At 43.9% G+C, this 22,541-nt stretch overlaps 5 protein-coding genes across 6 annotated transcripts; 1 reads left to right on the forward strand and 4 right to left on the reverse strand.

Moving 5' to 3' along the window:
* Positions 1-123: 123 nt before the first annotated feature.
* LOC135605933 (tetrahydroberberine oxidase-like) lies at positions 124-2,545 on the reverse strand. The gene has a single exon (XM_065096560.1). The coding sequence runs from the start codon at positions 1,980-1,982 to the stop codon at positions 285-287; it is 1,698 nt and encodes a 565-aa protein (XP_064952632.1). The 5' UTR covers positions 1,983-2,545; the 3' UTR covers positions 124-284.
* A 144-nt stretch (positions 2,546-2,689) lies between these two features.
* On the reverse strand, positions 2,690-4,866 carry LOC103975459 (large ribosomal subunit protein uL5z-like). The gene is made up of 5 exons (XM_065096562.1): positions 4,696-4,866; positions 4,499-4,606; positions 3,930-3,972; positions 3,639-3,834; positions 2,690-3,044 (listed from the first exon to the last, which is right to left on the reverse strand). The coding sequence occupies exons 1-5, from the start codon at positions 4,696-4,698 to the stop codon at positions 2,855-2,857; spliced, it is 540 nt and encodes a 179-aa protein (XP_064952634.1). The 5' UTR covers positions 4,699-4,866; the 3' UTR covers positions 2,690-2,854.
* A 286-nt stretch (positions 4,867-5,152) lies between these two features.
* On the reverse strand, positions 5,153-10,104 carry LOC135605932 (U-box domain-containing protein 17-like). Of its 2 annotated transcripts, none has more exons than XM_065096559.1 (3): positions 7,348-10,104; positions 6,148-6,489; positions 5,153-5,795 (listed from the first exon to the last, which is right to left on the reverse strand). In XM_065096559.1, the coding sequence occupies exon 1, from the start codon at positions 10,024-10,026 to the stop codon at positions 7,825-7,827; it is 2,202 nt and encodes a 733-aa protein (XP_064952631.1). In that variant the 5' UTR covers positions 10,027-10,104; the 3' UTR covers positions 5,153-5,795; positions 6,148-6,489; positions 7,348-7,824. The 2 variants fall into 2 exon arrangements, with proteins under 2 accessions (XP_064952631.1, XP_064952630.1); XM_065096558.1 differs by having other exon boundaries at positions 6,148-6,506.
* A 1,999-nt stretch (positions 10,105-12,103) lies between these two features.
* On the reverse strand, positions 12,104-14,841 carry LOC135605022 (uncharacterized). The gene is made up of 4 exons (XM_065094695.1): positions 14,710-14,841; positions 13,052-13,174; positions 12,431-12,550; positions 12,104-12,357 (listed from the first exon to the last, which is right to left on the reverse strand). The coding sequence occupies exons 1-4, from the start codon at positions 14,744-14,746 to the stop codon at positions 12,293-12,295; spliced, it is 345 nt and encodes a 114-aa protein (XP_064950767.1). The 5' UTR covers positions 14,747-14,841; the 3' UTR covers positions 12,104-12,292.
* Positions 14,842-18,717: 3,876 nt separating this feature from the next.
* On the forward strand, positions 18,718-22,143 carry LOC103975454 (protein BZR1 homolog 2). Its single transcript, XM_009390420.3, has 2 exons — positions 18,718-19,231; positions 20,897-22,143. The coding sequence occupies exons 1-2, from the start codon at positions 19,016-19,018 to the stop codon at positions 21,692-21,694; spliced, it is 1,014 nt and encodes a 337-aa protein (XP_009388695.2). The 5' UTR covers positions 18,718-19,015; the 3' UTR covers positions 21,695-22,143.
* Positions 22,144-22,541: the final 398 nt, after the last annotated feature.

A 22,541-nucleotide genomic window follows, 5' to 3' on the forward strand; every position in this document is an offset into this window, starting at 1 on the left:
GAGCTCACATGACTGTTGTCAGATTAAACTAGTGAGAGTATAAAATGTCCCAGGAAAGTTCAAAGATGTTTCTCACTCACAGTGGATGTTGCCATCCAAAGGCAGTGGGAAAGAAGCCAAAGCTGTCACCGTACTCTCGGTTCTCTCATCCTATTAACATATGCAATAACTCTACATGTCAAGTTCAAACACACGGTTGATAGGAGCATATTGCTGATTTGTGGGTAGAGGAAACACTGAGATCATAACAAGATACTGATCGATGGCATCCTCTCGGAGCCAATCTACTGTGACATCTTCTCAGTCTCAACGACAAGAGGTGGGATGCTCTGTTCATGGCTGAAAAAGTTGCCAGGATCCACCACGCCCTTCACCATGGCCAACCTCCTAAAGTTGTTCTTGAAGTACTTCTCACCCCAAACCTTCGCCTCAGAGTAACTCCTGCTACCATCGTTCTTTCCCAGGTCAAGATCCCTGAAGTTGACATACGCAGCTCGAGGATGCTTGGAGACGTATGGAGTCATGAATCTGTACATCCTCCTGCTCCAATCCAAGTGCTGCTTGGATTCTGCAACACTACCATCTTTCCATATAGAAAGGTAGTGGATGATGAAGAGGTTGCCCTTCCTGTGAGGATACGGCGTCCGTGACTCTTCTATCTCACTCATCCTCCCACCACAGGGATCAATCCGCATCGAACCAGCTTTCTCCTCGGAGATCCTACCCCAGATGGCTTCCCACCCCGTCACCGGGATGGGCTCTGTCACGTAGTCAGACTTGCCTTTGTTGAAGATCTTCGGCTGCAATCCTCTGTCCGTGAGAATCTCTATCGGCTCTCTGTTTGTGTGCCCTGCGGCATGTACTGCAGACTCGATCCAAGTCATCTCTCTGCACTCGTCCCTCTCCACTCCCAGCTCCGGGAAGCTGTGCCCCATGTGTTGGAGGAGCCCTTCGCAGTCTCCAAGAAACATGGACATGAACACCGCCTCCACCCTCCTCTTTGCCCCCTCGGTTTGGGCTATGTTAACGCGGAGGAGCAGGTCGTCATGGAGCAGGTGAGCAATGTTCTGCCATTTGTTCATCAGCTCGATTGCTCCCTGCTCCGACGTCCTGTGAACGGTGAACGTGCTCACGGTGGCAGGGACGGGGACCAATCTGACCTTCCAAGAGACGATGACACCGAAGCTTGCTCCGCCGCCGCCTCTTGTGGCCCAGAAGAGGTCCTCGCCCATGGATTCCCTGTCCAGGATCCTGCCATCGACGTCGATTACCTTGGCGTCCAAAACGTTATCAGCTGCGAGCCCATACTTCCGCCACAAGAGCCCAAAGCCGCCGCCACTAAGGTGGCCGCCGACGCCGACCGTGGGGCAGACGCCGGCGGGGAACCCAAGCGTCCCGCTGTGTTCTGCAATCCTATAGTAGAGTTCGCCGACGGTGGCTCCAGCTTCCACCCAAGCCACGGCGTGTTCTACGTCGACGCTCACCGACCGGAGGTCGGCCAGATCGACCAAGACAAAGTTGCTCTTCTTCTCGGATCGGTACGACAAGCCTTCGTAGTCGTGCCCGCCGCTCCGAACTCGGATCGGCAGGCCGTGATCCCTGCAGCAGTTGACCAATGCTTGAACTTGGGATGCATCAGTCGGAGCGATGATGAGGAGGGGTTTTGGTGTTTCAGGGGAAGAGAATCTGAGGTTTTGGATGGAGGAATTGAGGAGGGAGAAGTAGGAAGGGCTGTTGGGGAGGTAGAGGAGACGAGACCAGTCGGTGGAGGGTGAAGCGGTAGAAGAGAGGCAGAGGAGGAAGCTCTCAGGATACGGAAGTGAAGAGGCTGACAAGATTGAGAGGCACGGAAGCAGGGAGAGTAGAAGATGACCGGAGCGTGGTGTCATCTCCGTTCTCCGTTCTCCGTTCATGACAATCCATCTCCTGCGATCTGGTGATGTTTCCATGCCATGATAAGGTTTGTATGTCACATGGATCATGCATGTGTATATTAATCATCGAGGATCTATCCCAGTATCAGATATTAATAAAGTTCTTGTGCTGGGGAGTGTTTCCAACCACCATGTCGGCTTGTTCTCACTAACCACATCTGTAAACTGGTGCTCTCTCTCTCTCTCTCTCTCTATACATACATACATACATAGCACTTGCAAATAAAGTCTCTAAACAAAATTTCTGTTCCTTTCTACTTTGAAAAGCAACAAAATCTGATTGAATCCATTACTCATTCATGTAGTCCTTTTTGAGGAACATATCTCTTGAATCAGATATCATGACTTTCCATGGCAACACAAAGATGACAGAATATTTTAAAATTTCTTGGTTGTTAGAATACTCATCAACACTGGCAACAGAGAAAAAAAAAGAAATCTTCCAAAATTATTCATGAAGCAATTCTCACCTAAAATATTGGCCCTTGAGTTGACTTTGTAATTATCCTCATTTTATTCCCATGTCAAGGAACCCTAATTTAAGATACGCACCTCTTAAATGCTTGGAAACACATGCAATTATGTATTAAAAAATCCTCCTAATGTAACCTAAGTGTCACACTGATGTTGCCTACTAAAAACATCATCTATCAATCTCTATAGTGTATCTAAAAAGATTTTATAGTCTGGAAATTACTTTATCCATCTTGTTGTGAGGCATGCAAAGACTGCAGATATATAATGAAGTCATACACTAGCAACAAAATAACATCTCCAACTGCTAAAAGCACAAATATCTTTGTCACACAAAATTGGAACAGTAGCTTATTTTCTTTTTGTGTAAAAAAGAAAAAAACTCTGATGCAGAAAAAAAAAAAGACAAGCGCTAATTTATCTGTAGAACAACTTTCAGGGTCCAGTCATACCAAACTCCAAGGACCTGTGACTGCCTGAGCCTTGTTGAGGATGACACCCTCATATTTCACTTGGAACCACTTCATTGCGTCCTCCTTTGTGATGCTGCATAGGTGTCGATGGCTCACACGATAGCCAGCTCGCTCCAAGACGACATAGAAATCCATGCCATAGATACCAGTTGAAGGATCAGATCTGTAAAATAACATCTCATTCAGTGAGAAGGACTAATAAGCAAACATGAATATTTAAAAAAAAATGAATTGATCCTTTAACATATCAAAGAGTTCAACTGATGGTCATGCCAAACAAAATTATTCAAGGACTAGTAACATATCAAACTTGATGAAATTGTAATCGTGTGTTTTTGCAACAACTCTAATTTGACATGTGCCCTTAGCTAGATATTAAAGGAACTAGGTCCATATTGGACAGTGGATAACAATATGTGCTATCAAGTATTCTCCAAGCCAGCCACCTAACAGTAACAATAGACATACATAAACACTGACTAAGCTGCATGTAGATTGCCTATGCTTGCTTTCCAGAGTTGGAATTGACATTGATCACATTCCCCAACATCTTATTTATACCCTAATGGTAAGAATAATACACTTAGACACGTTGTTCCAACGACAATATCTTCATCAACGAAATTAACTGCAGCTAATAACTCTGACAGAATCATAAATGTTAATATTGATACTAAAACACAGGTTCAGATTTTTCTAGAGTATATACTTTGGTATCCAAGCAAAACTAGCAATACAACTAAACAAAATCGCTTACTTAATCCCAAGATCAATGTGTTCTTGTATACCAAAAAAAAAGCAACCAATATTGCTTAAGTTTCTCCCCAACAGCTCATATTCTTTCACTTTCAGTCTGCTCAACAGAAGTTGCATGGCCTTGTCACCTCTGACTGTAACATAGCATGCAATCTTCTCATTACGCTTGATACCAAACGACCGGACAGTGTAACTCGCTGCCAAATTGTATCAGCCATAGGAGTCGGCATATCAACAAAGAATCTCAAAATTATTCATCTAAGACACTTGTTGTGTGTAACAACAATGGTACCCTTTGAGAAAACTGGTGTCTGCCCGCTCAACTGCTCTAGAACCTACATTGGCTGCGGAAACAGGAGATACAACTAATAAACTCAATACAACCTGCAAGTTAAGAAAAGCAAAACCTTGCATTCTTATAACTATGGAGTTAAAGGAATCAATAATGCAACACATATGAGAAAGATCAACTACCAATTAGGACTAGTTTATCTGATGAACTTGAGAAACGAGGATATAAGCAAATACGCGTCCTGGTGCAGTAAGCAATCATTTACATAACTATAAGAGTTACAAACGCAGCTGAGACTTTCCAATAAACAAATAAATTGTTCATTATGTTGATGTTGCACCCAGAAAGCAGATTCACAAGGTCATCCAAGGCTAGAGTCAGAGGGATAAGAAATCATAAAAGCGCAAAGATGAAAACTTTCAGCATTGATTTCAAATCATGCATGGTCTCACCTCATACCATGTAGAAAACATAATCGGGCGATCAAAATAAGAACTTGGGACAAGGAAACCAAATATCAACCCGTATATAAAGTGCATAATCGAAATAGGAAATGACTCCGACCATACCTTAGCGGCTCTAGTGAAGCGATCGCGACTCTCTGCCACAGAGACGTTGCGGACGAGGTTCTGGACCTTGATATCCCGCATCCGGTTCGACAGCTTCTTCTTGGAACCCTGCGATCAGAGGAGGAGAAAAAAAGAAAGATTCACTCAGAGGAGGGAACGGAGAAGGGGGAAAGGAAAGAATGAGGGGTGACGACAACCATCGCGAGAGAGAGAGAGAGATCGAAGACGGGGGCGAGCGTAGGAGTCGAACAGCTGCGGCTCGCTTCAGCGGAGGATCGAATGAAACCCTGATTCTATTTAGAATTCTCGTTTGCTCGTGACGGCAGCTTGAAATAACGAAAATGCCACATCGGGGACAAAGGATCCTCTCCTATGTATGATGTATGCGTACATCATATTAGATCGAGATGATCGAGGGTCGGATCATTAATCGAGTCATCTAAGCCTCGACCCAATGTGAAATACTAAAATAATTCATCATTAATTGACTTAACTTAAAATTTTTACTTTCCATTCTCAGGTCAATTAGAGCATCGAAGAGACCCTCTCGACTCTACTTGAGTTTCTTGTGCAGGCTCAAACAAGTTGAACCAATCCAGATATCATTAATATCCCTCTATTCCTCACAACAAATCTGATCATTAGACAGAAATAGAGACGCATCAAAATATCAAGTATAGTATTTAACAGTCGTTAACGATCCTTGACAGGGCTTGTCACAGAAGGTGGCTCATTAACAAAGAACCATTAACCAATCCAGTTCAAAGAGAGATCTTTGTTTGATTCAAACAAAACATAAGACATCAAAGAAAGAATCACTGAAACTGAGAAGAAAGACACCTAAATTTAACCAAGTCAAACAAGAAACTAATGAAGCCACATGAACCAAAAGACTAATTCCTCGTAAAGAAACTGAAAGAATCAACAGCTATGTCAGTTGAAAGATCTTTGGATTCTTTAGCATCAAATCTCCTTGTCCTTGTGAAGCTTCCAACTCATCATGTGGATTCTGACAGCCCCTTCAAAAGTTGTAACACTTCTCCTTTCTTCAGCTTTGAGTAACCTTTTATTCCCCTCCTTTTTGCAAGTTCTTTCAACTCGGGGAGCTTCAATTCATCTAGATTCTGCACATTGGATTCTCTATCTGTAGTTAGTGCCTGCTGCTGTTGTTTGTCGGCCACTTTGTTACTCATTACTGATTGCAGTTGTTCCTCAGCTACCTCCTTATCATCTTGTACCAATGAAGGTGATGGGATAGGTGACTTCTTCACAAATTTTGAGAGTGGTCTTGCAACTTCTGCATCATCAGAGAACACATTATTATTGGATGTTTAACCTTCCAACAGCCTACTCTTTTCCGACACTGGCGCACCATCATCTTTTCTTGGAACTTAATCCACGTAAATCAAAATTAAAAAGTTTGGGTTGACACAAACAAATAATAAACAGTAAAAATAGCAGCAAATGCATGATACATAAGATCCTCATTGTAGAACTGTTTAGCCGCCTCCCAGCTATGGCGAAGGAAACAAGTTTACAACAACTACTAGGAAATTTAGGTTTGCTGAATTAAATGTATGAGAGTGTCAATAAGTAACTCATATATTTAAAATCAAAGGTAAAGTACACATGATTCTGCATTTACATACCTCTTACTTGTTCCTGTTTGAAATCCTTTGGAATTGGTTCACCAGTTTTCTTCTCCTTTTGACTTTTGAGGTTTCTCCTTCTCGGAGTAGCTGGTCTACCTTTCGAGATTGAAGTCTGTATCCTTTTGAACAAAGCGATTATCTCATCCTGACTAGCAGCATTTGATGACTCAACATTTGATGTTGGTGGGTCCTTCAACCTATCAGCCTCTTTCCTAGTCTTATTAGGAGATGTGTCTTTCCGAGGACGTCCTCCTCTATTTCCTTCAGATCTAATACTCAATATGGGAAATCGAGATGTGCCACTTTGAGATGCATTGTGTAGAACGGCATCTGTAATCTCTGCCAAGTTCAATAAGCTGCATCAAAAGGTGATACTCAGTTGCAAGTAACATAGCTAAATCTTTTTCAAGCATGAACAAGGCATTCTGCTGACAACCTAAAGGTTACAGACTTTAAGATGTGTGTAACAAATTTAGTTTCCGATACTGCACCAGACATCTAAATAAAAATGTACTAAATGTTATGCACCATCTTTTTGCACCAATTTAATAGTATCCTTTACCCATTCATCATAATAGGATAGCATGAGAAGCGAAGGTGATTCATAATTTGGCAAGAAAATGATGGTGGAACCAACAGTCAAACGTTGCCCCCATGAAGACTACTACTAGTTGGGCAGGTCATTCTTCCTAATTAAGCAGCATTTTTTTCCTCTTCATAGATGCTCCTCTAATGTTATCTACGGAGGTCCTTTGCGGTCCTACTATTATCATGAAGAAGTATTCCTGATTTGGGCTTCCACACACACACACAAATTTCTTGATTGCAAGGGTGCCCATTTTAACCCCATCGTTGATCCACTTCCCCTTACAACCCCAAATCCAAGCTATTCCATTTGGTCATTGCATAGAAGAGGGAGGCTCGGATCGGTGCCTGCATTCTGCCACTTATCATGTCACACACCATGAAGAAAGCAAACATGTTGCAATTTGGAAGTTGAAATCAGCAGGAACACGGTTCGATTTGCATGGTCATCACAACTAGACTATGCTAAAGCATCAACAATCCAGAATCCACAACGATAGCGCCATCCTGCTGATGGTAGTTCTTGTTTATGTTCCTTTAACGAAAGGAACAATCTCAGCAGCAGACGACACAGGAGCAGCGCAAACAGGGTGGCGGAACACAGGGCTTTACCTGCCCCGTAGATCGATCTGGGATGCCCAAGCTTCAGAGGCGGCGGAAAGAAAGCGGCAGGCGAGCGGAGGCTGCCGTTTGGGAAGAGGAGCGCCTGCGTCATCATCTCCCCCCAGCAAAAGTAATCGTCCCTATCCGCAAGGGAGACAGCCTATGCTCGATTTATAGCATCCAATAAAAACCGCACGTGATTGTCACGTGTGTGGGGTTTTTTTGTGGGGGTGTTGGGGGGTGTTTTGGTAAAAAGTAGTTCGGAAACGAACAGCAACCGATGTCCGCTCCTCCTTTCCTGCTATCACACCAGTGAACAGCACAGTAATCCACCAGCGGGCTTGTGAGCTCTGTTTCAAATCATTTCACCATAATTTATAGATCATGTGTTGTGTAGAACAGTATTTCGATTCATCTTCTTTCAACAATTCTTCCAATGAACTTACAGGAACGATGTACATGGAAACCGCATTACTAGCATCCAAGCTATAGCACAGGTACTCGAACAGCCCTGGACATGGAAACCGACACATCCCCGCTTCGGAAGCTCGTACCTCTCGAGGAGCTGCTTCTCGCCAACGCGCGGCTCGGACTCCATTCATTCCCATATACCATGGCCGCCGGCGAGTCACACCTCTGGCACATCCTAGCAAGCAACGCCGCCTTTCTTCTGGCCCTTTTCGTCCCCGTGAACAGGATGGTCTGGATCAACCCGCCCAACATCGGCGTCTTGGCCACCTTCTGCGTCACAGGCAGACCACCACGCTGGCACATCTCATGCAGCGCTGCCACCGCGTTCTCCTTCCTCTTTGGGGTTCCCCTCCTCATCATCTCCAACAGGCTGGCGATCGCAGCGTCCTCACTCCCGACTGCCTGTGCCACCACGGGCTGCCTCATGAGCAATGCCAAAGCTCCTAAGGCCTCTTCGGCGACGCTCTCGTCTTTCAGTGCTTCGAGCAGCGCCGACACCGCCCCCAATTCCAGCATCCGAGACCAGGTGTCCAAGTGAGTCGAAAGATTGAACAGCGCCATCACTGCATCCTTCTTCCCTCTTTGGCTTCCCTGCATCAGCAAATTGACCAGTCCGACCACAGCACCCTCCTCGTCCACGATCGTTTTCTTGAAGTCGTGCACGGCAGACAGGCTGAACAATGTGGCCGCCGCGTTCTCCCTTGCCTCGCCGGTCAACCCATGCCTCAGAACGTGAACGATCAATCTCAGGCATCCTTCCTCCTCCACGATCCGGCTCTTGTTGTCGTCGTGAATGGATATGTTTAGCATCGCGGTCACCGCGTTCTGTTGGGCCATCAGGTTCGTCGACCGGAAGAGGCGGCAGAGAAGGGGGATGGCCCCTGCCTCCGCAATGAAAGACCTGTTCTCCCTCCCGGTCTTCGCCAGCAGCCGGAGCTCGCGGGCAGCGACGGCCTTCAATTCCTGCGAACCGACCGACAGCTGCTGCACTAAGATTCTTGCGGTGGCTCTGTTTGCTTCAGTTGCCGCCTTGCTAGTGCATGCTGCCACGATGCTCTCAGCTGAAGCATCAGCGCCATCGGGGGTTTCGTGTGGGATTCCGTAAGCGGCACACCACTGGGAGATCAAGCTTCTAAGAGCTCTGTTCGGGATAAGGCGATTGTTCGAAAGAGTTTGGCCTGAGTTAGGGCAAGTGCGATGCCCTTCTTCGATCCACTGAGTGATGGAAGCACGATCGTACGTCTGGCCAGTAGAGACGACCACCGGGTCTTTCATCAGATCGAGCGAGATCGGGCAGCAGAAGTCCTTGGGGATCGTCAGCGAGAAATCGCCGCTCCCCTGGCTCACACTGCTCCCCTGACTCACCAATCGCTTCCTCGATATCTTACCCTGGTCGCTGAAGGGCCTCTCGACCTCCATTTCTTGGAATCCAAACAGCAAGAATCTGCAATACCGCGTGAGCGCAATTACCCCGCTGATGACGGACGTATCGACGTCTTCTTCCTGATTAAAGATATGTTCTTCCAGGAATTCGATCTCCTTCCGGCAAGCCCTGGCGTCACGGATTCCCAGCCGGTCGAAGAAAGTGTTCCGAAGCTCCACAGGATCCGGTGCCTTCCTGGTCTCGAACTGACCCAAGAAAGATTGGATCTTTTGTCGGAGATCCTCCTCGTTGGGGTCGAGGCAGAGCTTGGATCGCCGGCACTGCCGCCGGAGGAGCTCGATCTGCTCGCGGACGTCGGCGGCGAGGCGGAGGTCGTCAACGGGGAGGACTTCGAGCAGCGTGGCCAGCTCCTGGGAGAGGTCGTGGAAGTAGCCCGAGATCTGGGGGCTCCGTATCAGAAGCCAGAGCCGGCTCGACTGGGAGCAGTACTCCAGGAGGAGCTTGGCTCTGTAGACAAAGATGTAGAGCTCCCGGAGGCACAGCACGGCCGAGGGGGGGAACCGCGGCGGGAGGGGGGAGGAGGGCGAGGGGGCGAAGGATTCCTTAAGGGAATCGAAGAGGATGGCGAGGATCCCGAGCACGCGGGCGAGGGACCGGCAGTTACGGCGCTGGGACCGGGCAGGCCAGCAGGCGACATCGGCGGAGAGCACGTGGAGGAGGGCGGCGAGGGCGTGGAGGAGGGCGGCGCCGGACAGGTCCCCGGGGGCGAAGAACGCTCCGGCGAGGGGCGACCGCCGGCGCCGGACGTAGAGGAACGCGAGCGGGGAGGTCATCGCTCGGATATCCTCACGATTAGGGGTGCCGAAGGCTCTTAGGGTTCTCGATCGACAAGCGCGCGGGGTTGATTTCCTCGCCGAGGAAATAAAGAAGGGCCCATAAAGGGCACATTCGGTATTCTAATTAACATCTGACAAATTTCCACGTTATATATGCTTACGGAGGAATGCATGGAGGGGTAGTTTAGGTATTCTAAGTCACATTTCAGACACAGATTGCTGATTCAAAGAGCGCCAACTGGAAGCTAGTCGACGCACTGCGTCGGCCACACGTCAGAGGAGGCGGAGAGAAGTATACTGATAAAGAGTCTTACGTCAAACTCGACGGCCGGTCACAAAAGCCACGCCTGCCTTCGATTAGATTCATGGGATTAAGAGCTAAGCATGAATGAAAGGTCATGTGGCCGACCTTCCACGCCCACCACACTGTGTAACATTGCTTGCTAGAGGAAAAGTCCTCGAGACCAGACGCCATGAAATGGCGAGAGGCATGGAATGAGTCCAACAAGGCAGGTGAAGATTTGGTGGGAGGAGTAGGGACAAGTAAAGGGTTGTAAGTGACATTTGCGTTGGCTATGCTGTTGGTTTGATCCATGGATAGCCATGGAGTGATCTCAGCTCCAATCATGTTAGAAATCCAAGTATTAATGCAACAATGTTAGGAATTATAATTCACACTATCACCGTCCAACTAGGACAAGAACAAATAGGATAGGTCATTCTCTGGCTCAAGAACTCCCACAAGTCAAGACAATGGAGTTCTGTTCTGGTGCAAGTTGTAGAGAATATTTGTCTACCTAAATATGCACCAGCCAAAACAAAAAATCTCAACAACATAAGTACCAAATTGCACCTTCACTTTGGAATTCAGATGTGGATTAGCAGTGACAGAAATCAATGTGCTTTTGTAGTGATCCTCAAAGATCAAAGGTAGAATACAAATTTGTTTGTTGGTGATAGTAGTAACCCAATAAAAGCATCTAAATAGGAGGTCAAGTACAAATTATTCTGATAGGAAGGAACCCTAGCTGATGTCTTTTCCAACTTTTGCTAGTTGGAGGAATGAACAGGATTTTAACTGTAATCTTGTAGTCCATACATTTTAAAAACACTGTTTATAAAAGAGAGATAATGCACCAAGATGCACAAAGGCAAGAAAATATGAAATCTGTAGATAGAAATCTGTAACATATTGAAACTTACACCTGTTCACCACAAACATGAATAATAGAATACAATTAGCAAAGAACATAAGGAAATAATGAATTAATGACAGTAGCTTGGCAACACTGTGGCCTGATTTTGACAACCTAATGTGTTGACCACAAAAGCAATACAAAAACAATGGATACAGATAAAGAAGATTAATTGCATGATAATTCTGCAGCAATAGATATAACAGTCACGATGAACAAAAAGAACAAAAGTGTCCAATGGAATTATATCCAGCATCCGAGAGCTAGAAACCTTTATAGGCAAACATCATTTAACAGTAACCTATATGTTCTTAGTTTGGGACATCTAGAATAACTTTTAAAAGCCAAAAGGCATATTCCAACAACCCATTTATGCAAAAGAAAGAAAGACTAGCAAGCATACAACAAAAGAGGGAATAAGTATAAATGTATCTTTTTGGTAATCAATTGCAATTAATCATCACCATAAAGATGTTTCCCAGGCATTCAGGGAGTCCTAAAGAGAATAAATTTCATTGCTACTGACAGTTTTTTTTTTGGGTATAAAAACTGCTAAAAGTATCATGCAATGCAACAACCAGCCACCTTCCTCTCTGCTATGAATACAGGAACGAAAGACAACAAGCTTCACTTTGCACCAACCCTCTTAATGTTGGTGTAATGTTGAAATAAGATGCACAGAGAATCAGACAACTTTTTTCAATATCTTATTTACGTCAAAACTATTTAACGAGAGATTTAAATATCACTACAAAATACTTGGCCAGTGTCAATCAGTCAATTTGAACAGTTTTGTGGGATGTTGAAGATATTATAAGTAAACCATAGTAGCACATTCATAACACAGAAAATAGCCCGAGAGAAATAGAAAATTGATATAAGAAAAAAGTAAAGCATCTTCATCAATTTGGTGACTTCTTTTTATCCCAACAGGGGCTAAGGTTTAAACATATTAATGTCAAATCTCACTATGGAAGCTGCAATTTTACTTCCAGTAAATATGTAGAGAGACTAATCTAAGGGATGTACGGTAACTTCTATAGGTTGAGCTCTTCCATACTGAATAATCAACTATCTCGAATAAGATTGATTGGCTCGCTCAGAACAAACTTGGGAAGTTCATATTTTGCACCTGAGAGACAATTTGATGTATCAGTTTTAGCACTCTAGAAGAAAGAAAAATGTGAAGAATACATACTACCAACCTCTCTCATCATAACAGGTTGTCATGTCAGCACTCGTAACAACAATTCCTGCACTGTCAACTATTGTTTGTGCAAATTTTAGATCACTTTCTGCTGCAGCTCGAAGGGCATCCCAAATCTCTATCATTGCACAAAAATAGTGACAACATTAGTAATTTCTAATTGGTAAGGACCTATGACATTTCAATGCAGAATGAAAGAGAGATGGTTTTTGAAAACTTTAAGTCAAGGTCCAAATCAAAGATACTTCCCTGATAGACAAGAACATATGTTTGCATATTTGATGCATTGGAAATTGAGAAATGAAAATCAGAAGAGCATAGAGTAGCTTGATATTTCAAAAGACAGGATTGTGCTAAATATAACCTTAACAATAGAAAATAAAATCATTTTCTAATATTCATTTACATTTACAAGGACCATCCACAAGTGTGATGGAATTATAAAGTAAACGGGAAAAATATTCCATCTTGTCTCCTGGAATGTTTTTATGGATTCATTTTATAAAACATTGATTATCTTTTGAAAAGAAATTCATGAAACAATAATCGTCTATTCTAGACACTAACATGGAAGAACACCTAATATAAGATCTTAAAGCAAGGAAGATAAAATAGGCACCTTTTTCACCGCCGTAATAAGGGGCAGTGTCCCAAAACTCTTCACGCATTTTTTTAAGCTGTGCTTCTGTCAATGGCTGTGCATGCGTCCAGGCCTCTGGCTTTTTGAGTTTCTTATTTATCTCTGCAAGAATTAAAGTACACAATATTCATCCAAAGAATACAATAAGAAAAAAAAAGATTTGATATTATCTGAAACAACTTTCGGTGTATTGGCCAAAGAGGATATTAATATTTGGTACATAGTGAAATCCGCTTATAACAAAAGGATGTAAATGGTCACCCAAAGCAATGAACCCAAGTTATCTGTCCTAATATCTCTGTCAAGTATAACCATTGAAATGTTTCAATTATAAGAAATTATGGAGACAAAAACCAATTATTTGTGAGATAATATCTAATTCAGGATAAGTAACACAATTTATCAGTGTGAAGAAAAAGAATCTCAAAGCCTGAGCAATTAAAAAAATGTGACCATGGTCAAAATTCCTTTGGGATCAAGACTTGGAGAAGCAATAATACATCAATCAACATATGCAAGGAGAAGATTTAGAAATCTGCAGATCAACCAAGAAAAAACAATTACATGCAGTCATGTACTCCAATAAATCTCATTGTCAACAGGCCGTGACAGCAGACAGTGATTTTCTCTCCCTCTGCTCTCTGTTTTCAGAGTAGTATTGGATAATCAGAGTAATTTTGTTTACAAAGCAAAGATCTTAACATAAGTGTTCATGTGGAATAACAAATGACGATGCCTAAAAATATATATCACGAGGAATGTTCATGGTAATACAGATGTTAAATTTTACAGAAAAACTGCTCCTCCAGGAAAATGTCCAATAATTGACATAATCACATCAAGTGTCTCAAAGCGAGGGTTGTTAATAGCCAATTCTCAGAGAACTAACATGCGTCACCTGGAGTGACGCATCTAAGGACCTGATTAACACAGGGATAATCTCATTGTTTACTAGCTGCATTGTTGATTTCATCCTCATGCAATACTCGCCACTGCTGCTTTGTGAATATGGAGGAACTATTAGTATGTTTCCCAGTGAGAATAAACGGAGCCGTGCGATCCATGGAGAACCGCCTCCAACATCCACTGATGGGCCTTCCATCAAAACCCCATCTTTTCTAATCTCCTTGACAGTAAGTCGAGGGTTTAACATCAAAGCAATCAAAACAACAACGCGAGACTTAAATGGATGAAAAGTGTATATATTGAATGGATGCTACACATGACGAGAATGCCCCACCAAAGCGTACGATCGAATGACCAACGAGGAGAAGCAGCGCATGATATTGCCACTCAATCGAGCAATCGCGATGAAACAAATTAGGGCCTCGACAGAGCACTACGCTCTGTAGGTGAAATTGAGAATGCGGCTAATGCCACTTCTCTCCTCCAGTGGTTGCAAGAGCGAGATGGAAATCACTTCAGCCACCAACACCTCCTCTTTGCTTGCCAGAGCGAGGACAATCCAATTGCAACCGGTGGCAGCCACCTACCGATCCACCGAGACTCACACCGACGGCAATCGGTATTGATCGGAAGGAGATCCCGGACTATATCGCGGGCAAGAAAGAATACAATAGAAGGGATGCCTAAAACAGCGACCATAAACGTCTCATACGGGGTGGAGGAGATCAAACCTTGGGCTTTCTTCCGCGAGGAACCGCCGCACCCCATCGATTCGATATCGCTCGGCGCCTTCGACTCCTCCTACCCTTCCGATCGCAGCCGCGCCGCAGAATCCTACGAGGTCGTTCCGTTCAGGGGGACGAGAAGTATATAAGCGGTAGAGGCCTTAAGTAGTCGTACTCGTATACGCTTCTCACGCTCACCTACCTCCTTGCGATTGACGCCAAATGCTTCTCCTACTCGAAGACGGCACGCACGCGCGCATACCTTCCTGTGATTGGAACCAATTATGGAATCACGGGTGGGTCCAGCGTATTCCTCAAATAGGAATAGGACTCGTTGGCCTGTTGGGTAGACGTAGTATTTATTCTTGCTCGAGCGTAATGCGCCACGATTAGCTTAAATGACGGCGATGATGATGATTTGATTTAATTCTGTTTCAGATATGGGATATTTAATCGAGCAGATACACTTGGATTTATACTCTCATAATGTGATATTTTGGTCATAATGATTGTCGTTTGTCTAAGTAATTTTGATTAGCGTCAATTATGATCATCAATTCAGGATGATAAAGTTGATCGAGTTCATATTTTAAAATCACATATAGAAGATTAATCAGTCTCTCCAAATGTTTTGGCATCGATAGTAAGTCTATCCTGTGCTCATGCAGTCTTATTTGGATGTAAGATTATTTGATGGATGCATTGCATGCAAGGATATATTTCATAGTTAGAATGTATCAAACATTTTGGATTTTTTATTTAGGATAGATGCATAATGCATAAGGGAGATGTTTCACTCGATTAAAATGCATCAATACTTTGATGCTTAGATCATGGATGAGTGCATTGCATATCGAGAAATATATGGTTAACTCATCTGCATCAAATTTCCAAGTGAATCTTCACTCGATCAAATTTGATATGATAAGTTTTACCTGACATATATGGTTTGAAGGAGACAACTTTGAAACGAACCTAAAAGAAACACTATCTTTCCTAACTTTCCCCCTAATCGAATTTGATGGCTTCAAATCCTCGACGAGTTCAACGTACTGTTCTAAGAATTTAATTCTCGTTCATGATCTAAGGAAGGTAGAATCTGATGGTTGGTATTTTTCCACCAATGATGACAGGAAGAATAGATTAGTGGTTGAAGAGACTAATGCTTTGTTGACTTTGTTGTTTTAGGATGAGGGTTCAGTTCTTTCATGTACAGGACATGACAATTAGCTTACCTACAGCTCACATCAATCTTCTTTTCATCATTGAAAGCTCGCCCCCAAAAAATGTGGAAAGTCTGCATAAGCCATTGGATCCTTCTTCGTCGTCATGCTCAAGTCAAACAGTGCTGAGAAGACGCTTTTAGGTAGAACGTACAGCCATGGCATGAAATCATTGTTGCCACCTCGAATGCTTTGGGTTATGCATGTATGCACGCAACTGTGATCAACAATGTCATATCATATATAAAATGGCACCAAGAAGACACAAATGGTTGATCGTATTATCTTACGCGTGCACACACACACACTTCTTCTCATCCCTCTTCTGCATGCGTGTGCTCAATCACATCGAGTCAATCCAATGCAAGGAAAACTATGCTTGTCCTACAAAACCTATGAATGGAATGTCCTCGAATCTGTCCCACAAGAAAGAAGAAGAAGAAGAAGAAGAAGAAGAAGAAGAAGAAGAATCTGATGAAGCAGCTAATGGCCGACGCCGGGGCTGGGGACGGAGTCCAGCATGGGTTTGACGACGTTATGGTTTGCTCCATGGCCGCTTCTGACTGGGGAAGATGGCGGCGAGCTTCTTCTGGGGAGAACGTGGTGCAGTGGATCGGCTTTGGAGGGTCGAACCGTGTCCATCCCCATGTGGAGCACTAGTCTGGCCTGCAGGACCGGTGCGAGGAGGAAGAAGACGAGGAGGAGAGGTAATGTACGCTCCTTGCAGTACGAGGCCATGGGGGGTGGGGGGAAGGGAGTCGATGTGTTTTAGGAAGGTTTAAGAGGCAATTGGGTGGCGTTATATTGATGAAGATGGTGCGTTCTACTCGCCCTTTCCGCTCGCCGAGGGAGAAAGGGTGACACGATGAAGACAAATAGCGTGGAGAGATTGCCAATTGGCGTCGCACATTTATAGCATTTTTCTAATATTATCATATTCATATATCACTTTTTTTTTTTAACCTCCTATAATCTTGGATACAGTGAAAAAAAAAAAAAATATATATATATATATATATATATATATATATATATATATATATATCTCATTTTCGTAATTTTCTAATAATAATTATTTTCTTATACCTATAATACCCCCATAATTTTTTTCAATTCAGTTATAATATTTTTAATGATCTCAAAAAATATTATAATATAATATAAAATGATAGATAATTAATTATCAAGTATTTCAGATATTTAATAAAAAAATATAATTATAAAATTATAAAAATAAAATGTATTTTTTTCTTTCGATGTTCATAATTTACATCCGAATGAGTCGAATGATTTATCACTGAATCTATTATCGTTTAAATATTTATCACTTTCTTCTTTATGTCGAACGGTAATGATTCGTCCATTGAATTATAAACTTAAAATTACATATATATATATATATATAATTAAATAAAACACTTTATTATCTTACAATAACGGAGAGTAGGTGGCAAAGAGACAAGTGGTGGTTCTTCCTTCCAAGTAAGACCATGTTGAGGTCCCTCATGCTACTAACCACATAGATTTGAGCCCTGGTTGCATGCGCACGGCTGGTGGGGTTGATCGAGCCCCTGATTCAAGGAGGGAAGTGTTCCTTGGAGCTAATACCGACGTCTCCTCCTCCCCTCCATCCATCCATCCATCCACTTCTCTCTGCAGTTTCCACTTACCCATCAATCAATCAGCAAATTGATGTGAAAGGGGAGACTCTTCTCCCAAGTCGTCGTCTAATTCATGATTTCTTACTTCAGATTGTCAATCTGATCCGAGCACGCATCAAGAAACCCACATGGCCTAACCCTCCTCCACTTCCTCTCGTCAATATCATCATCGTCAACAGTTAGCTTGCCTACCAACCCCAATCAATTCTGATGCATCACGAGGTGATGTGATTTCAAGCGGCTGTATGTATAAACAGCATCCAAAGTGTGCACGATGCCTGACTACCACTCAACCTCAGCTCATAATGTCTCGTTCTCAGCAACGCATGACAAAGCTAGCTAGGGTTTTGGCTTGCAATGGGTGGGAGGAGGATGACGACTCCCCTCGTGCACCTTCTGTCCTGACTCAGGTCCATCCGAGACAACATAATCCAAGTTTAAGTGGAGTACTCCATTACACGTCTGCATGCTTGTAATGCTGCAATGAGATGTCTCTGCGTGGCGTCTGCTAAGTTTAAGGATCGAGTAGATTCAACAAGTGTTCTTGCGTCGGGGATGGTGGTGACAGCCGTTGCTCCGGTCACGTTTCCTTCGTCTCTATCCTCCGGCCTTCAGGCTTTCGAGGCACAACTGCTGACCAATAGTATCTGTGGATCCTACTGGGCCAGACGACTCTAGGATTCCGACGAGCCGATCCACCCCAACCGAAGACGAAACCGGGTGAGCGACAAGGCCTCGAGGTTCGGGAAAGCCCTCCGGTTTGACCACGGCTCTCGCGGCGCCTTCCCTTTCCTCTGCAAAAGTACCACTGTGTGCTCTTGTCCTCTCCTGCGCATCGTAGACCGGAACGAGCGATGACCTGATGTTGCTCAGCTCCTCTTTTCAGAGATCTATGATGGCGAAATGCTACGACCGATGCCTCCTCTTTCCCGTCCTGCCCTCTTCTCCGTCCTGCCTTCCCAGCTTCCTATTAACCGCGCAAGATGATGTGATCAACCACGAGCTAATGAGATGGTCCCACATGCGGGTCCTCAGTCGGGTGTCCAATGATATAGCAGGTGGGATACGAGGGTGGGAACAGTAATGGCCGGCGTCCATACTCTCGAGCAAGCAAGCATAGGACTCCGTGGTGTGTTCGTAATTAAGGAGGAAGGGAGGCGTGGATATTAGCAGCGCCTGCAATTTACTGCGTCCCGAGGAAGGAGAACTGGGAGTCGGACTTCTCCTCGTCCTCCAGTGTCTTCCTTCGCCTTGCTTCCGCATCTCGACCCCGCCTTCGGATCCCGGCTTCCTCCTCTTTTATCTGATCTCTTGTTCGTTGGAGGTCGGGATCGGCGAGATCAGGCGATCGATCGTCCGCTGTGTTGCGCCGGGGGCGGATCGATCGAAGCGTTGGAGTTTGGATCGTGGGAGTGGAGAAGAGTAGGGATGACGTCCCGGTCGAGGATGCCGACGTGGAGGGAGAGGGAGAACAACCGCCGGAGGGAGCGGCGGCGGCGGGCGATCGCGGCCAAGATCTACGCGGGCCTGCGGATGTACGGCAACTACCGGCTTCCGAAGCATTGCGACAACAATGAGGTCCTCAAGGCCCTCTGCGACGAGGCCGGATGGATCGTCGAGCCCGACGGCACCACCTACCGCAAGGTCCGACCCCCTCCCCCACTTCCCAGATCTTCTGCTTTCTTCCCTTCTTATTTGTGACTCTTAGTCAGCTAATTTAGCAATCGAAAGGGGTGCACGTTTGAAGGGCGTGGGTTTTAGTCCCTGTCGTTCTCGCTGTTCCGGCTAAAGATGGGGATTGTGGATGCGCCGGCTTGGCTTCCGACGGGGCAGGCTAGCGCTCCGGCCCCGTGGCCTCTGGTGGCTAAATGTGACCTGAAGCATCGATTGGGATTACCATGACATCCAAATCTTGCTCTTTCCGTTTTAATCTCTAAGAATCTAATACCCAAAAACGAAAAATTTAGATCTGTACCATCGAAAAAGGGCTATTTACTACATATGAACCGCTGATAAAAGCATAATGTAATTTCATCTTTTCCAGAGACATAATGCAAACTGAGAATTTTTCTTTCAAGGACTATATACACGCACACACTCACAGGCATCATTAACTGTGATAGTTTGATTGTTGCACTCAAATTCAACAATATTGGGATAGTTTGATTGTTAGTTTAGTGTGACCAATCTCCCAAGAAATCCTTTGGACAGCACTTACCAATACTTGGACCATATTGAGATATCTTTGCTAGTTCCGCACTTGATCCTTCTGGTCATGCCGCATCACATTAACAAATTTTACACAGTTTTGAAGACTAAAGTTGTTAGTACCACAGAGAGTGATATTGTTCATAAATTGTGATAATTTAGTACTGAGCTGTTGTTCCTTGAGCCAGATCCAGCAACTCAATGGTCATTGGTGAAAACAATTTTAACTTGTCATGATGCAGAGTGTTCCTGTCATGTAAGAGTATTTGGTGCATTCCAGAATCTTGGGAAAGAATAATCCTTGATCCATTTTTCCCCTTCCCTTGGGCACCAGAAGGTTGGAACACTAACTGGAGGGGATTCTAGCCCAATTCGAGTACGATTTTAGCATCCAGGTCATATTTAATAAACATGATATTTTGTTCTGGATAACGCATGTATTGGTAAAATCATTTTTCCAATATGCAGAAACCGCCTTTTGAGAATTTAAAAAAGAAAAAAAAAGTATGATTTTGCTCTGTATCTTATCAACAAATTTAGATCACACAAAACCAATGGAAGAAAGATAGTTTTTCAGTGCCAGAAAAGGGAGAAAGGAAACTTACCAGTGTTTGTCTTGGGCTCATAAAAAAACTATCTCGTCACCTACTAGTCATCCTGTTGTTGTTTGTCAATCTATTTATTACATATAATTTTTATTGGAACTCCATTATGTTTGTCTCTCTTGCATTTAGTTGTTTATGCCCGTTGTTTTGGAGAGTGTGCTTCAGAATCTATTAAGTATAATATTATTTGCAGTCTGTAACCACTTAATGAGTTTTAGCTCAGTGATAAATTCTCACAACCTAGAACAAAAGAACTTTTGTGAATTATGGTTCATTTAATTTATCTGGAATCATTTTAGGAGTTCCTAAATCATTAGTCATGGCAATGTATTTCGTAAAATGTGGAGCCTCTCTCATAATGGAGGTCTTATAGATGTGTGCATGTCTTAGCGTCTTTGACATTAACAGCTATGTTCAGTTCATATCCAATATTTATCTGTCTCTTCCCATGGAAGAGTTCAATCTCTAAATGTGGACTTCACATTTTTTGTTGCAGGGGTGTAAGCCTCCAGCAGACCATATGGATGTAGTCGGAGGTTCTACTTCACCTAGCCCATACTCCTCCAACCAGCCAAGCCCATGTGCATCTTACAACCCCAGCCCTGCCTCATCATCCTATGCAAGCCCTGCATCTTCGTCCTACATTGCAACTGCTAACAATTCTATCAATGGTGCTGATGCAAACTCCCTCATCCCTTGGTTAAAGAATCTTTCATCAGCTTCCTCCAGTGGTCCATCCAAGATTCTACACCAACATCCTTTCTACATGCATGGTGGTTCCATCAGTGCTCCTGTAACCCCTCCCCTGAGTTCCCCAACTGCTAGTACACCACAAATCAAGTCTGACTGGGATGATCCAAATTCACGACTGCCATTGGTCAATACCAGCTACACGTTCCTGCCAAATTCGACGCCACCAAGTCCTGGCCGGCAAATCATTCCGGATCCTGCTTGGATTGCAGGATTGCAGATTGACACAGGGCCTCCTTCATCACCCACCTTCAGCCTTGTTTCATCAAACCCACAAGGTTTTTCAGGTGGGGGGTCTTCAAGAATGTGGACACCAGGACAGAGTGGGACCAGCTCCCCTGTCATGCCTGGTATGCCATGCTGTGTTGATATTCAGATGTCCGATGGCATTTCTGATGAGTTTGCATTCGGGAGCAGCAGTAATGGTGGTCACCTACAAGCAGTATTGGTGAAACCTTGGGAGGGGGAGAGAATCCATGAAGAATGTGGATCAGATGACCTGGAGCTTACACTTGGGAGCTCAAGGACCAGAGCTGATGCCTGATTGATGTGAAGAGAGTAAATACACTGGAGAATTTTAGTTTTGCGTTATTCTTCATGTGCTGTTGTTTCAATAGATATATAGAGAGGATACCGGAGATCATCTAATGCTTTCTGTTAAATAGCCTCCATCGGTCCATCCCACATTCAGGTAATTGACATAGTTTATTTATGGTGGAAGTACTTGAAAACAAAGCTTATGCCCATTGGCAAAATTGCTACTTGACAGATATTTGTACGGGAGAGAAAAAGTATGTGATCTACTGTAATCTTCTTTAAGTATTGTCTTTAAGCTGTCAAAGTAACATTCTAGTTAATTCACTTTTACTATGGTGGTTGTTGTGTCATTTGTACAAGCCTGTGAGCATCTGTAGTTATTCTCTTTCCATATGTGATCCAAACCTGTCCTACCTTTTCTAATGGGAGATGGAATTGTGAAACTGCCACAAGTTACATTGATGTTGTTATTTCTCCTTTTAATTCAAATTGTGTGTTTTGTTAATTAAGAAAGTTGAGCTTGTTAGCTATGTTTTGTTAATAATCATAGGATTTAAGTCATATCTGTTTGCATACAAGAGTTGATATATATGATCCAAGAAACCAGTGGATATATGCTTTGCCAGTATAAGTGTCCAAGTCAAATTTTGCAGCAGGTGCAGGCATGGAGTCAAAGTATCAGGCAGAAGGGTTGTTGAGCTACTGAAAACCTACTTTTTGACATGGCAAAGACACCATCAGCTTGTGAAGGTGGAAATAACCAGGAAACCAGCTCTCCCTACTGTGCCAACCCTTTCAGCATCCAATCCACATCTTGGAGTAGTTTCAGGTCTGAGCATCTTAGTGTCTTTTTT

The sequence above is a fragment of the Musa acuminata genome, chromosome BXJ2-2 (genome assembly GCF_036884655.1).
Source record: "Musa acuminata AAA Group cultivar baxijiao chromosome BXJ2-2, Cavendish_Baxijiao_AAA, whole genome shotgun sequence".
Lineage (NCBI taxonomy): Eukaryota > Viridiplantae > Streptophyta > Magnoliopsida > Zingiberales > Musaceae > Musa > Musa acuminata.